General features: G+C 35.6%; 1 protein-coding gene and 1 non-coding gene across 3 annotated transcripts in view; both read left to right on the top strand.

Annotated features, from left to right (window-relative positions):
• The window catches only part of LOC106661815 (extracellular serine/threonine protein CG31145), a 195,417-nt gene that overhangs the window by 124,711 nt on the left and 53,827 nt on the right, over positions 1-16,879 (top strand). For both annotated transcript variants that reach the window (XM_024229782.1, XM_024229779.1), the window contains one exon: positions 12,607-13,173. In XM_024229782.1, coding sequence (XP_024085550.1) covers positions 12,607-13,173 — 567 coding nt within the window. The remainder of the gene's footprint in view (positions 1-12,606; positions 13,174-16,879) is intronic.
• Trnae-uuc lies at positions 5,057-5,129 on the top strand. The gene has a single exon. It is a non-coding gene; the product is annotated as a tRNA-Glu (tRNA).

Here is a 16,879-nt window from a genome sequence, read left to right as displayed (position 1 = left end):
TTATGATTACACATAAAATAACGAGTACTCACACTACTCATGACTAACATAATCTAATTCATAAGTTCATCATCACTCGAAATCCCCTTAAAAGGCAAAGCATTTTAATTAACGGCTTTAATAGGCTATAATAGGATTATAATTTTATTAAAATTGCTTTTGGTTACTTTTGTAGCCGTGGGTGTTTTGTCTAACCATCAACTCCTTTCATAAAAACAAACATTCCGAGCAAAACATGAAAATAACTACTGTACAAACTTCCGTGTTCTAACAATGAAACAATTGTCAACAAACCACAGTTTGACATTTACAGAAAACCAACTGCAAGTGACAACATCATACGAGTTGATTACCCTCACCGACGCAAATTGTCAGCTCTAAAGTACATGTCGGACAGTCTAAAAACGATACCACTGGCCAAGGCGGAATGCAATAACGAACCAAAAACAATTTTTAAAAACATAACTCACAACGTCTACAATACAAAGACAATCGTCAAAATATTCAAAAAAATACACACACAAAACCAAACCGGAAAAACTTACATTTAATGAAGGGTTATCATAGGGAAACAAAAGTCAAAAGTAACTAATCTATATATTATTCAACAGCACTGAAGACCGCAAACACAGTTGAAAAACTCCAGAGACCAACCATCAACAAGACAAACAAAATGATATATTCATAATCGCAGGAAGAAAATTAAAAGCCAGATACAATTACCATTATGTACAAGGTAGCTGGTACCACTTGGAGATAACGGCAGAAAATAAAACTCGCAAATCACCTTATCGTACAACCATGAAAAAAATTTGTCCTAGTCTTCAATTAATACACGTGTTTTTGAAAAGCATGTGAATTACTAGAACAAAACGGCTTTCTTCCGATTCCATGATTAGAATAGTCATTTTTCAATTCTCGACGTACTAATAATAATGATTCCACGACGCGACAAAACAAAAGAATTATAATTAGTGGAATTAGAAATAATCTTTCCGGCCTTTGAATAGCACTGTAATTCAATAAAACGGAGGAAGGACAAGAATCGGGGGAGGAATGATCAAAAATTAATTAGAACAAATTATGCCACAGATGGCCACCCCCTTGAAAAATTTATTTTCTGCTCAGATGAGCGACGGAAAATGCATAAATTAATATTTTCATTTGTAACGACAATTCAATTAATTAATCTTTGTATGTAAGGTTTTGGTTGAGATGAACAAATCAGTGCCACGAGCGAGATTCGAACCCACGACGTTCCGCAAAATACGCCGCTGCTCTACCACTAGAGCTCTCGTGACTTCGATCCACTCGGACACCAAATCCCCATCTCAACCTGCAACCTTGCACGGATGACACGGCGCTCATCGCTGTAAGGTAAAGGACCCGGGTACGAATCCAGCGGCCCTGCTTTCGAACACGACATACAAATGGCGCACCTTTCAAAAACCTCTCCAATATATATTATACATGTTACAGCCGAAAAAGGGATTCCAGGTGTAACAGGCAAACGACCATCTCGGGAATCGCGGGATTTCGTTTCCTTCTCAAGCGCAAACCGCTTTTTGAAAGTGTGAAAGCATTTTGGAGCGTGCTAGGAAGTAATTGTACAGCCCTCGGAAGGCTTAATATCGTTCAATTAGCCCTTGGAGGGCAATAATCGAGCAAAGGTTTTTAGCGTGAGGTTCGTCACGTGATCATTTGAGAGAATAGGCCGGCTAAATTGAACTTCCGTCCGTCCATGAGGGATCGCCCGCCGTATGAATGCAGCCCACGGGGGGCCCATTCTCTTTTCGACCCGGTACCAAATAGGATTAGATCACCCCGGCCGACTTTCCACGTAATATTCAGAAGGGTCAAAAGGACCCTTAATTGGAGCCGAATCCAATTCGGAGTTCGATAGAATCACGAGCAAAATTCAACTATGATATCATTCAGCGTCGATTCCTTCGGGAAAAAGTTTATCCTGCGGTAGGAGATTCTTATCTTCATCAATGTAGAACAGCACTTGTTTTCTATAATTTTTTTTCTTCATTTCTATCGAAACCCATTCCAATACTAGACGGCACTATAAAATTCTGAGTGTTGCTTATTACATAACATTAACGAGTGAAGTAACAACTCCAAGTTCCCTCCGTCGGACGCGGCCACAATTGTCCGATGGCAACTTCCGACGACGACCGCAGACACTTCCACCACGACAAAAACTAATTCCGACGGACATCTCCGGAAATTCCGGTGGAAAGTTGTGGTCTCTTTAATTTACTTGTTTTTCACACATTTTCCTTAACGTTTTGCTACATAATAGTAAAAGACAATTTCCTTCTCCTCCCGCCAGCAAGTCGGCGATTATATTTAATTTTTCGAAAGGTTTGACTTTTTATATCAACATCACTTAATTTTATATCAACTTTAAAAATAATTATACTCCTATCTTTTAGTTCATGCTTGCCTCAAAATTTGCCTTCTTGCATTGATGATACTGAACTAGGACTACCATAATTCGCCCCCTTCTTCATCCGTCGTATTTTTATCTAAACCCCACAATCTAAATTCACTCAGAGGAGGGCACCCAGCCAAAATTTGTATTGTATCGTCTAGTTTTGTAATACAAAATTATAATATTCAAAAATACCATATATATTTGTATCATATTTCTCATTACTCTACACGTAGAGTTAAATGTTTCGTGAAAACTCGTATGCGAAGTGATACAGAAAATATACTCAACGAAAAAGCCGGACGCTCGTATTTTATTATTTCAAACCAAATTAAACGAGATCAGAAATTCATGAGTTTGAATCAAAATTGTTTAAATGTGTGTGTTGTGAAAATAGAACAGTGAAATTATTTGAGTGAATGGTCAAGAAACGGCCCTCGGATGACGAAAACACCAAACAAGTGGCGAGTTATCCGCACATATTATAACATTTTTAGCTTCTAAATAATACAAAATACATGTTTTTAATACCAAATGGTGGGGGGGGCGTCGGTGGCCGCAACGGTTTAGGCGTTGACAGACACTTATCACTGTAAGGTAAAGGTCCCCGGTTCGAATCCAGAGGCCCTGCAAATGCGAATACAAAAACGACACGGATGACAATTACTTTTTCCAGATACAAGATTGTATCTCTATCGCTATTTGGTATTAAAAACATGTATTTTGTTCTTGATCCGCTGACCATTACCTGATTCTCACAAAATTATTTAATTGTTATGGTTTTGAAAGAAAATCCACCAAAACACCGGAAAATTAATAAGTAATGGAATAAAATTTAACCAAATAATTGTTTTTTACCTAGTTTTGCTCTTAATGCGTTATTAATGCCTGTTTCATTAGAACTGCCAACTAAACCATTAATCCTTTCGTATAGCTGGGAGAACAACAATGGTTATTAACAACCCTCACGACACATGATCCATGTTAATTGTAAATTTAACTTATTACATGTTGTAAATCTGTTACATGTTGTAATAAATATAATATTAAGTAAAAAAAATATTAATAGTTTAGACTTGAAACTGACCAGATATGATTTATCTTTCCTTTTATTTTTAGTCAACGTCAATACCTGTTTGTAATTAAAAACATTAACATGTACTATTATGCTTTAGATTTGTAGAAATTTTGACCACAATATAAAGCAGCAGTTATGCTTTTCTAGTGTGACAAACTGTGAGCGAAGTGGGAAACAACGAATTGGTACAGGAAAATTTTACATGTGGAATTGTTCTGACGGTATCTTAACATGTATTCAATTACGTCGGAAACGAGTTCCATGTAAAACGCAGCATGTCCAGAAATTCTTCGCTGGTATCGACCGAATGCTAAAAGCTTTCGACCATTCGGTACAAAAACAGTTCGCCACTTATTATGTACAAGCTCAAATAGGAGGCGTCGTCAAATTGGAAGTATCAATTTCCCCTTTTATACAAACAGTGATATTCCATTTAAATGTTTGGTAGGCGACGTAGGCCCGATGTCTATATTTAGGGAACAATAAAACAATATTGACAAATTTTATTTACTTTTAAACAATTGTAGGAATAGGATGCACCTCCACACTTCACATTTGACGGAAAATTGATGTGTGCCCAGTTGAGATAACTGCTTGAATTAATTCGATATGCATCACCGTCTTTTGATTCGAAACGAACGAATCACGATGTGACATTTTATTTTTTTTTTAAATCCGAACGGCACTTCATCATTGAAGCTAGGTTTTTTTTTAATTGGTTGGCTTTGGTGGCAAAGTTGGCTCGGCTGCGTGCAATAATAAGTTAACTCGGTTACATTCCTACCGAGAAGTTGAGAAACTAAAATGATCCCTAGTTAGTGCCAACTACATTAATTTAATCCATTTCGTTCAGAAATCAAAGTTTTTCAAGAATGTACATTTAATATAAAATATTGGAGAAAAAACACACGTATATTTCAACAGGGAATTTTCAGAATTTTATTTGCATGACGGTTTGAAGTTTTTCATCACTCTAAATATTATCGAATTAAATTTTGAAACTGAAGATTGTATAAACTTTATAGAACAACATAAAACTTCTTTTTGAAATTCTTATCTCTTATTGCTCTCCAAAAGTACAGTAAAAAGGAAGGGAAGTTCGAAACTTAAATTGATCTCCAATTTCGTGTGCTGATCGTCTTGATTTGTGTTTAGCAGTCTTATTTCTTCTTTTGGCAAAATAATTGTTTTTGAAGTATAACATGAACTTCGTTGTGGATCTAAGTCACGATAGCTCAAGTGGTAGAGCAGCGGTGTATTTAGCCGAAGGTCGTCGGTTCGAATCCCGCTCGTGACGCTGACTTTCTTATCTCGACCAATATTTTTCATAAATATTAACTAATCGAAAAATGTTATTTGGTCAATCGGACCACGAAATCTAATGAATTTAATTATTGAAATGAAGTATATCTTTACAAAAGCTCTCCGTGGCCATTTCATTGTAATCAAATAGATTACACGACATTTGAACAATGGCAAAAAGGGGGGGGGAATTCGGAAGGTTGGGTTGAGATGGGAAGACGGTAGTCCGAGTGGAAGTCACGATAGCTCAAGTGGTAGAGCAGCGGCGTTTCTAGCCGAAGATCGTGGGTTCGAATCCCGCTCGTGACAATGAATTTTTTGTCTCAACCAATACCTTACATAAACACTAATTAATTAAAACATGAACGTTGACACCTCTTAAGGTAAAGAGTTAAAGATTGATTGTGAATATGGATTTTAATTTTTTTTTAAATCTATTTTTTTATTTATTTTCTACATGAACCTCTACTGTATTACATTTACATTATTGACGTTTATATTATATTATATATATTTTTTATGAAATTTAATTTAATATTAGTTATGATTATATATTGTTCATTTCCCGCAAGTTACAATTTTTAACGAACTGTTCAAAAACTGTTACATTGTTTTCACTGAGGAGGTTTCTTCGAGGATACCACAATCCGGTCCATTCAGCAGTAGGTGTCGCATCAAATTTGATCTCTTTCCATCCAGCACTGGGCAGTGGAAAGAGAGATGATCCTCGTCATGAACCAGATTGCCGCAAACACACTCCAGAGATGTTGTCACTCCTATTCTATTCCATATATACATTTTTGCAAAAAATTTCATGTTGGCCTCATGTCCAGTGAGAGTCTCCGACAGCTTTGCCGTTATATTGAGTGTCAGTCCGCTCCTGTCTTGTACCTTATGAAAAAAACTTTCTCGTCTCTTCCCGTTTGGTTGACTTTCTCCACGCAAGATCCCATTTTGTAAGAGCATTTTCGAATAGGCATTTTTTAATAGGGATGAAGGGTATTTATTATACTCTATTGCTATTTGAATGTCATCTGCAAAGAAGCTGCAGGCCGCAGCTGCAAAGGCCAGTCGGTCCGCTTCTTCATTGCCTTGGATTCCGATATGTACTTTCTCCCAAATAAAGCCAATTGTTTTCCAGGTTCCGTCAGTTGCTTGGATTGAACCCTGATATCTTCGCATAACTGTCCATGGTTCTTCGGATTCCTTATTGATCTGATTGCGTCTGTGTGACTAATAATTTTCTTAGGATCTCCGCTTGTTTGCATCTGACCAGCGTTAATCCACACCAAAGCCTTAGAAATCCCAAGTTCTTCCGCTTGTGAGTAACGACATGAAGTGAAAACTGCTCGACGTAAATTGCATCGTGGAACAGTTCTTTTGTCTTATCACAAAAAGCACGAGTCATGTTTTAGATTTAAAGATGTCAGATGATGTGTTAAACAGTTTTGCTATGTCGCCAACTCACTTTTGCACATTTCGCCCTGACCTTGTTTGTGGGTCAATAGAACGGATGCGAGTTTTTCGCGGAAATTCTAGGACGTGGGTCGACGGTGGCAGCTAGGAGAAGGACGATTCCATATCACGTCCGAATAACGTTCTAAAGTCGTTAACGGGCGGAAGGGCGGTCGCCCTGAAGACGAGTGCCTTTTGTATGTTAATTCCCACTCCCTCTCCGCTGCTTTCGTGATGCTACGATTTCTGTTCAAATCGAGTTTCGCCCCGGATTCGGATGGAATGCTTTATTTTGACTCGATTAAAGGATCCACCAGGAAACCCGTGATTATCAGTTTATTGTTAGAAATACGTTAGATAAAATGTTCTATTTTCATTCATTTTTTGTGTATTGTTGTAGATTCCACGCAGTTGATTAATATGTACGTGTTTTCTTTTCTTTTTTTTCTTCCTAAATAGAGTTTTTTTATTAGGGTTTACTCCATGAAGTTCGTGATTTTTGATTCCGTTAAAAAAATAGTAAATTTCAAAAACATTTATCCTTTTTTCAATGTTTCGTCCAATTTTTCGTCCATAATCAGTAAATTTTAACAAGAAACACAGTCAAAATTAGCAAAAATTGTAGCAATTGTATAATAAAATTTAAATAGTTTTAGTTTAGAGTTTTATCTATTAGACAGTTGGGGTTTTACAGGATGAAAAAGTTGTGGGAGAGTAAGCATGACCGCGAGGTAATTATTTTAACTATTTCTTTTTCATTTAAATTTATTCGTTATCTTTACAAGATCGTTTACTATACACATATGTACACATGATTAATGTATCATACACCACAACACTAGCACTAATGCCAGTACTGCACCGGTAGAACGCATTCTTTGAGGAGCCAGCCATTGGTGCAAATTTGTATGATTGGGTCAAGGAGGTCCGAGGTCACCGTCGGTTGAGTCGACGTGGCGCGTTGCCAGGTGGGAATGAATGGAGAGGCCTCGAGCAATATGGTTCGTTAGGTTGGTGTGGAAGGTTTGGAATCTGGGCTGATCAGGCAAATGTTGAGGTCTTTGTGAATAGTGAAGTTAATGGCATAACAAAGTGCTTTGATAATTTGACTAAGGACTTTCGATTAGAAGGACCGGATGCGCTGGATATTGTATGGCTTAGCAGTACCCCACAGTTCCACTCCGTATGTCCACATTGGTCTTAGTAAAGTCTTGTACAGTGTTAGCTTTGTCTTAGTTGTCAATGTCGATTTCGGTTTTTGTAGTTTATAACAGTTTTTGAATGCTAATAAAACTTGATGCAATCAATTCGAAACCGTGAAAAAAAAGAATTTATTTTCAACGAGTCAAAATTACGTTCGCCAAGTTTCTCTTGAAAGATTTTCTCACACAAGATGCGCTTTCGTAACAAAACACAATTTTCTGATAATCTGTGATATTTTTGCAATTGAGCATTTATTGACATTCTTAATTGAATATCGTTTCAGATGAAAATGCTGAATCCAAAACTGTGATAGCCCTGATGATAGATATTTCTGATTTTGTCAAGACGTTTTGACATTCTCATCATTAACTTTAAACCATAAAATAATAGAAAAAAAGATAAATGTTTTTGAAATAAACTAACCTTTTGTTAAGGAATCAAAAACCTTGTGTTTCTTGGAATATACCCTAATAAAAAAAACTCCATTTAGGAAAAAGAAAAAAGAATATGTATACCGTTAGTGTATGAGTTGAAGTACGCGTTTCACCAGTTTGCCAATATAACTGTCTCTCTCTCTCTCTCTCTCTCTCTCTCTCTATATATATATATATATATATAACNTATATATATCCCGTGATTTTTATGTTGATGTCGTTTTTAGTTCGACCGGATAGTCGTTTTATTGTACTATCGCCCAAAGTGTCCGAATTAGCTGGGATTTTACAGTTCAATATCCGTCGGCGTTTCCCTCGGTTTTTCATTAGCCCTTGTGAAACCCCTCAGATCGGAAAATAACTTCTGCCCCCGGCCAAATAAAAGTATGCGGTCTGAAGTTGGTCTAACAAAGTTGGCCGGTTAACTCCTGAGCCCGGACGGATCGTGAACCGAAAGTAACTCGGACGTATTGCGGGTTTAGTGTCCACAGATGAGGGAATCTCTCACAGGGAAGATTGATAATGCGGGCGCACTGTTTTAGACCAAAAACACGCTCAATCGAAAATTTGGATTTTGTTTAAATTTATTTATTTATTTTTTGTTCTCAGTTCAATACGTAAATAATAAGCAATCTGTCATAGGTATTAGATCGCTGTTGTTTGATCAATCAGCTATGTCGAATGAATTAGTGTTTTGTTCTTAAAAAAATTACAAAAATATCGTTTCAAAAGTAGGAAAGTAATTTACGGTAGAATAATTTGTGGCTTTATTTTGTAAAATTGTTCTAGTTGTAATGACATCGTTAAGGTTAACATATTTCAACCTGTAATCAATCTTAATTCGGATTATATAAGAAATATTTTTGCTAATTTTAATATGATCTTTCAAAATTCCCTGCCCATCAAAAACAAAAAATATTTTTTTTTTATTACATTTATTTGGTATTTACAACTACAAGTGTTGTATTAAGTAAATATGTTCGTATATGTTGAATTATCATTTGAGGCTCTTGTAGGAGAAGTTGCCCAGTGGTAACACTTCTTCACACTGGTATCTTGTTCAGTCTTCACACAATGAGAAGGTCTCGGGGCCACTTTCGCTTCAATCGTCTTGGAGGATTTTCAGGTAGGGTTGGAAGTGATAAATTTCGTACGAATAGATTACTGTGTGTGTTCAGTGATTGATGAAATTTTTTATATCGGGTTTTGATGAGTTCGTGTACAAACCGGATGTGTAGGTCTTTATGGATAGATAGTGTAATTTGAAACGTAAAAAGGAGCATTTATAATTTGACGGAGAATTATAGATTGGATTGATTGGAGACGCTGGGAATTGGAATCCTTGGTTGAGCCCCACACTTCACAACCATACGCCCAGAGAGGTCTAATCATTGTCTTTTCATGTTTGTTTAATCTATTCTTACAACTTGTAACTATTATTATTACGACACCAACTTTCGTTATTTAAATGTATATAGTTTTCTTTTGTACTACGAAATTTGTATCAACTGTGACTTTTCTCTGTGTTATGCACTAGCCTAATAAAGTTGGTGAAAAAAGTCTGGTCAAATTCACTCCCCCGAAGTAAGGGGCGGGGTTGAACCTTCTCCATTCGCTCTAATAATTTACTTATACTCTCCAGACGTCACACACTCACCCCAGAGAAAAGTTTCTAAAATCTGGGAATTTTTTTTATTTGAATCATTTACATTTATGAATGTAAAAATAATAAAAAATTTTATGCTTCAACGGTTTCTAACACGCGCACTTTGAATTAAACTCTTTTTAATTTATTTTTTTTAATCTACATCAATGCAATTATTCCGGACCCCTGTACAATTTAGTAAAATAATAAGTTTAGAATAGATGATTAATTAAAAATATAAACACACAAAAAGAGCATGTAAAATGGATCATAAATATTAAAAAGATAAAATGAAGAACTTTTTTCTCAACTACGTAATATGAGCCAAAAACTTACTTTAGCCATACCGTCTTAAGTAACCATTCGTCTTCGTCCGGCTTAAGCAAATCTGAGAATTAAAGCGGTCCAATTTAATTGCAGGCCGTTAATTGTTCGTGAGCCTTTTGAAAATCTGTGTTAAGACGAAAAAATTTGTTTTTTAGACTTCTTAGATAAAGATTGTTTGTCGTTTCCACTTTTATAAAGCCAAGTCATGAAAAAAGTGAAATGCAACAGAAATACTTCTGAATTACGTTACATTGTATAAAACATGAGGAAATAGTTTTTTAACAAAAACAATTGCTACATTTATTTCTTGAAATTGTCATTTTATTGTAGATCGACAATTTTACCATCGACGTTTCGTCAGCAATCGGCATTGAATCAACGGAATTTTGAAACATTGGATTGTTGCCAGCGGGGCAAGACAGATTAAGATTATGCTTATTATTCGTGATTGACGCATTGATTGTATCGAAATATCAGCCGACCCCGTTAGATAAGAATTGAACCCATCTTTAAAATGCATCCGTTAACAATTGTATAACACATTCGTACATTTATAATGTGAGGAAATTATGAAATTAAACGGGATAAGCAACTTGCTGATTAAAAAACATTTATATTGCAGAACATAACAGATATGAGGTATCTGAGTCCAGTGCATATCGGTAATTACAGGGAATTTCTACCCGTCTTTACCGTTAAAAATTATCACGATGGCTGTTACAAAGTTGTGGGTTAAATCCTTTTTAAAAAGATAGTTCCTACTCACAGTAAGTTGTTTTGCAACAATCCGGATTTCGAGCCCTTTGCTCATCATCAGGTTGAAGTAGTTCGACAACCTGATGATGAGCTAAAGGCTCGAAATCCGGATCGTTGTAAAACAACTTATTGTGAGTAGGAACTATCATTTTAAAAAAGATTGAACACCGCACTCACTCCACCATTCATCGTTTCTATTAAGTTGTAGGTTTACTGAAATATCAAGAATTTTTTTAACCCCTTAAAAACTTAAAACGGTAAACTTAGAAACTAAACCGATTTGTGGATTTGGGGGAAGAAAACTGCGGTTTCGGAAAACGTTATTTTTTTCTAGTGGTATTTGAATACAAAACCAGCTCATCAGCGGCTCAACCGATTTTAAGTATAGTTCGTCGCTAAATTTAAAAAAGCGCCTTTCATGGGACTAATCCGTGATACGAATCAAATATCACGGTGTGTTCCTCGCTAACTGAAATTTGAACGAAACTTGGAATCTTTTTTTTAATACAATCTCTGTGAGCCCTTAATGAACCAAAACAACCCGGTTTCCTACTAATTCACATTTAATGGACCCAAGCTTCACGCCGATTCTCTCGATTTCTGAATCGTAAAACATCTGAAGATGAAAGACTTAAGACTTTGAAAATGAATTGAATATAAATTTGTAGAAATCGGATTGTTTTCATTCGTGAAAACCCCGCATTCAAAAAATTGGATTGATTATTATTGCACATTGTCAGTTTAATAAAAGTGCGTCAAAAACTGAGGTGATGTAGGAAAACAGGGTCATCTCCAGAACTCGTACCTACCTACTGCAAACCTCCTCCAAAGAACATTTCTCTCTTCAATATTGTAGACCTATAAACTGAAAGCGCAGTGTTGTTCCTATTGTTTCTGCCCGTGTATTGGCAACCATAATTTTTTTTTGCTAATTCAAATCACCATCTCAAGATCTTTTATCTCCAACATCAGTTTTTATATTAGCCTAACATAAAAATTTTTAAATACAGTTTATAATTAAACTCTTTCTTGTCCAAAGTTGTTTCAGAGCAATGCCAACATTAATAACTTTGTATAAGATTAATAGTAAAATACCGTTAATATTTTAGGGCGGGCGCAGTGTTGTTCCTGCTGTTTCCGTCCGTGTATTGCCAACACTGGTATATTTGGCGCCAATTTAAACTCTTGGGATTTCCTGATAACCATTTAACAAAATTGCTAACTTCTGTTTGATTAAGACCAAATTAGGCCATTAGGGTTAGATAATCATCTGTTAGAGATCGCAGATTCCAGATATATCTCTATGCCACTTTCAGGCAATAAAAGAGCCACCCAAAACACTTAAATGTGATTTTGACCAGTGGTGGTTGGAATAAAGATTAAACTGGAAGTAGAATAAGAGAACATATATAGTTAAATAAACCTATAAAGGATCAGTGTTGTATTTTATTTTTTGGTAGAGTTTAATCATAATTTTAAAGAGGATACAATTTTACGATTAACGTTTAATGAGCTTATATTTTTTTGTCAGTTGACAATTTTCTTATGAAAATGAATGAAACTACAGACTGATTTTCAAGAAAACTGCATTAAAAGTTTTAGGATAGGTTTTAATGCACAAATGCGCTTACAAATAGTTGGAAATCACAAAAATGATAAAATAAATAAAAAATATTAATAAATTTTATCGTACTCGGAGGAAATGCTAATCTGGTTAAACCACGTGTCAAAACAATTTTATTTATAGCAATTACAGTCCTGTTTTAAACAACCACATATTAAATATCGAATTGTTATCACGAGAAAACAAGAATGAGGCAGTTGGAAGGGGGAAAGAATTGGTGGAAAGAGCAAAGTTCAAGGCGGCATTAAACATTGCCCAAATCGCCTTAATTAATATTTCTTAATATTTCAAAGCATTTTAAATTTATAATAAACACCGTTTAATTCTTGCCTTTTGCTTCAGGTACGGGGTTGTGAAGAGTTCTCATGGTAACGGAATATCGTCGGACCCGCGTCGGTCTGGGGTAGCAGGGAGAGGGGTGGTGAAATGGGTACGTAAACAGAAGTGTTCCCCACCACCCGACAGCAGGAAGAAACACCAAGAATCAGCCCAGGAAGGGAAGCAGTCTGAGATGAAGCTGCGGGAACGTGTGACGATCGGGGCCAGCGCCTTGGCCGTCCTCATCACCCTGGCCTTGGTCCTCGACTTGGAGCTGGACCTCGGCATGAGCGGCCACCGGCTCCTGACGCGACACGGGAGGATCAAGTACAACGACAACGGGGTCGACACCCCACGAGCCGCCTACAACACATTCCGAAGGAAATTCCTTGAGAGGAGCAACACGTCGGCCACCGGGACGGGGCAAACTGTCTCCGAGACGACGACCACCATCAACCAGCTGAAGCCAGACCAGTACCTCGATCTCAAGGAAATTCTCGCCAACCTCGGAAGCCAGGATGTCGTCGTCAAATCCGACGAGAACGATGGTACCAACCCTTCTCTAGCAGACATCTTCGAAATCCCATTCAGGTGAGTCCTTTTTTTCGACTAAGCTTTTATACAGCCAAAAACATAGCTACTATTGATAAAGAAACAGACGGATTTAAAACTATAAGATCGATGACCGATGAAAGACCATTTCAAATGAAACGGATCCCGTTATTAACTTACCTGATGACAGTTCCTATTACGGTTTATCGAGAGCAGTAAATGCATCCTTGCCGATTTGTTATTAACACTCAGTCACTGTAATTGGCATTTCTTATTGTTATTAACTTGCGATTAATTAATCTTTTTATGTAAGGTTTTGGTCGAAATGAAAAAGTTAGTGTCACGAGCGGGATTCGAACGCACGACCTTCGGCTGAACGCGGCGGGATTTGTACCATGACTTTCAGCTTAATAGCCGCTGCTCTAACAACTTGAGCTATCGTGACTTCGATCCACTCGAGCACCAACTCCCATCTTGACCTTCAACCTTTCGAATTTTCACTCCTTTTTGCCATTTTTCTGTTAAATAAGTTGAAACGTTCGTAGCAAGACGTAAATTGTCTTGATAGAGGTCATATATTTTTTAGTCGCCTTATGTTTCCATTAAACATAATTTGAACAACAAAAAAAGTCTTGTTACTGTTATGGCCTCTAATTATCACAATATATAATATTACAATATTACCGTCTTACAATACACACTTATACATATAATCTGTCTGTTACTAATTAATCTTTTTATGTAAGGTTTTGGTCGAAATTAATAAGTTAGTGTCACGAGCGGGATTCGAAAAGCCGATGGTCGTGGGTTCGAATCCTGCTCGTGACACTAACTTTTTTATTTCGACCAAAACCTTACATAAAAAGATTAATTAATTGAAATAAGTAATTTGGTCAATAGACCACTAAATAAAATGGATTGTTATTAACATTCAGCTAGTGAAATACTAATAGCAAATATTACTCCAAATATTATTTAGTAGTCAATATCGACAGTATTAATTATTTTAATTAATTATACATTTGATCTAAGGTGTTGGTTGAGCTTGCTTCGAAATTCGAAAATATGGCAAAAAGTGGAAAAATTCTAAAGGTTTAGGTTGAGATGATTAGTTGGTATACGGGTGGATCGAAGTCACGATAGCTCAAGTTGTTAAAGCAGCGGCTATTAAGCTGAAAGTCATGGTACAAATCCCGCTCGTGACACTTGCTTTTTTATCTATACCAAGACCTTAGGTTTAAAATATAATTAATTAAAGTAAATATTACTGTTTTGCACACCGCTTACAAAGTCTGATTTCTTAAACTCCAGACGTAGTTATTTAGTTACAAGAAGCAGAAGGTAGAAGTACAAGAGGTACCACTTCGTGATTATATCCTGTCTTACATTGAAGATCCTTTTGTATACAGTTTTTCACTGCAATATTAAGTGTTGAACGCAAATTGTAAATTTGTATGAGAAATACAAATTTATGTGAAGAGTCAAAGGGTGCTGTAAAGGAATCTTATATTTTCTTGACTTTTTGATCATTGAAAACGAAAGATAAGAAATGTACTTTAATGTTGCTGAATCAGCGCAGCAAATTCAACGATCAGTTAATTTCCAGTTGAGGGTCACCATACAAAAAAACCAATTTATCTTTCCCTGAATATATGCGAATCAAAAATAAAAATGCTAATGATCATAATGATAAAGGACTATCAACTAGCACGTGTAGTTTAAATATGAGCCTAGATTAAAATTATTAAATAGAACCATTAAAGCTAAACCAACTATCAATTTGGATTCAGAAGGATGACAGAAATCTTGAAAACTTTGTTAAATAATTAAATTGTCTTGATAGAGGTCATACATTTTTTAATCGCTTTATGTTTCCATTAAACATAATTTGAACAACTAAAAAAAATGTTTTGCTACTGTTATGGCCTCTAATTATCGCAATATAACATTCAATATTACAATATTACAGTATTACAATCCACACTAATATAATAAAGAGAGAAAGTTTTTATGTAAGATGTAATCTCAAAATCTACTGATCCGATTTTGATCAAATTGTTTTTCGGCGCGTTTCTTATAATCACAGGAATGATATAGTCAGAGATTTGTCATGCCATTATTGCAGTACCAAGTAAGGATATGAAATTATGTGTGTTACTGTGCATATCGACAGTTCTTTCAAAAGGAAACGACCAGTTAAGGTGAGATTTCCTCGACATTTTGGAATAACATTGAAACTATTTAATTAAGGACAAATATGTGAGCTCATTTAGAAGTTGGAGCCAACCAATATTCTACTCAATTACTAAGTAACCATCAAAACAAAATCAAATCAAAATGCTTGTAATAAGATAAACGAATGGACAAAAAATGGAAAATCATGCTAAATCAGCATAAATCATCTAATCTTTACAAACAAAAAAGTGGACCATGTTCCATCGCTAAGTTATCTGGGAATAACCTTAGTTTTGCCAAGCTTACATCGAAATTACACGTGAAGAAAAATAGGACAGAAATAGGTTTAAGGTATAGACAACTATACTGGTTGATAGGACGTGGCTCCAACCTTGATGTTCAAAATAAAATATGTGTGGTGATTAGTGACCGTTAGTCGATAATTATTCAGAAATCGTGAGATGCGGTGATTTAGGTTTCAGAAAAATATTTTCTTTATCGTACCAACCTTTCGATCTTCTTCAAGGCCTGAGATTTACAAACATTGTTTAAATTTAACAGAAACATGTAGGATGTGGAAAAAAGTGAATTTATACTATGCAAAAACATATTTTTTTATATTCAATCAAAGTATTTCTACTCACTCAAAGTGTTTGTTTTCTACGTAATTCTGCCATTCTTCCGTGTCGTGTTGAGAGTGCCAGTGAGATATTGCTGTTTTATGTTTATATACGTTGGATTTTAAAGGAGTTTAGCTTTCCTTTTCCTATTTATCCCTGTCTATAAAATCCTGAAAGGATAATCTGGTCGAACCATTACCAACGTTTTTTCCCTTCGTCAGCTCTTTTCACCTCAAAGACGCCGACTCCTTATACAAAAATGTCTTTCTATACCGATTTCCTTCCCCACCCCTTTAAAATCCAACGTATATAAACATAAAATAGCAATAACGCACGTGTACTCTCATCACGACACGCAAGAATGGTACAATTACGCAGAAAACAAACCCTTGGTATACCACACTATCATTTTCAGGTCGACTATTAAACTTCCATTCTAACAATCCATACCAACAAAAGAAAAATGTCATTAGGAATTTAATATACAGAGCATTGAAATTATCTGAAGAAGACTTCTGGCCTGTTTTCCAAACATAAAACCCTTAATATGGCCATAATGAATGCATACCCCCCAAAAATGCTTAAAGATGCGTGATATCAAATAATAAATAGTTTTAAAAAAGATAAACGTAAGGACATGAAATCATAGATAGAAGTTTCAATACAAAACATATTACTCACAAAACATTCACCTATATTAGAAGTTTATCCGAAAAGATCAGTAAAACTTTAAAAACTTATGGGGTAAACAACATCCAAATGGGTCATGTAGCCAAAAATACATGTATATATACATATACATATATACATATAAAGAGTCTCATTACCATGTGGTATACCAAGAAGGGACTAAAATAAAATATATGTTTCAATTACAGTTTTAAAACCATGTTGACGACATTCCCATTAACAAATAAAGGGGGTGAAAAAATAATATATATGTATCATTC

Source organism: Cimex lectularius, unplaced genomic scaffold, assembly GCF_000648675.2.
Source record: "Cimex lectularius strain Harlan isolate CLEC.00 unplaced genomic scaffold, Clec_2.1 scaffold57, whole genome shotgun sequence".
Lineage (NCBI taxonomy): Eukaryota > Metazoa > Arthropoda > Insecta > Hemiptera > Cimicidae > Cimex > Cimex lectularius.
Note: the sequence above shows the minus strand (reverse complement) of the source record. Positions and strands in the feature narration are given on the sequence as shown.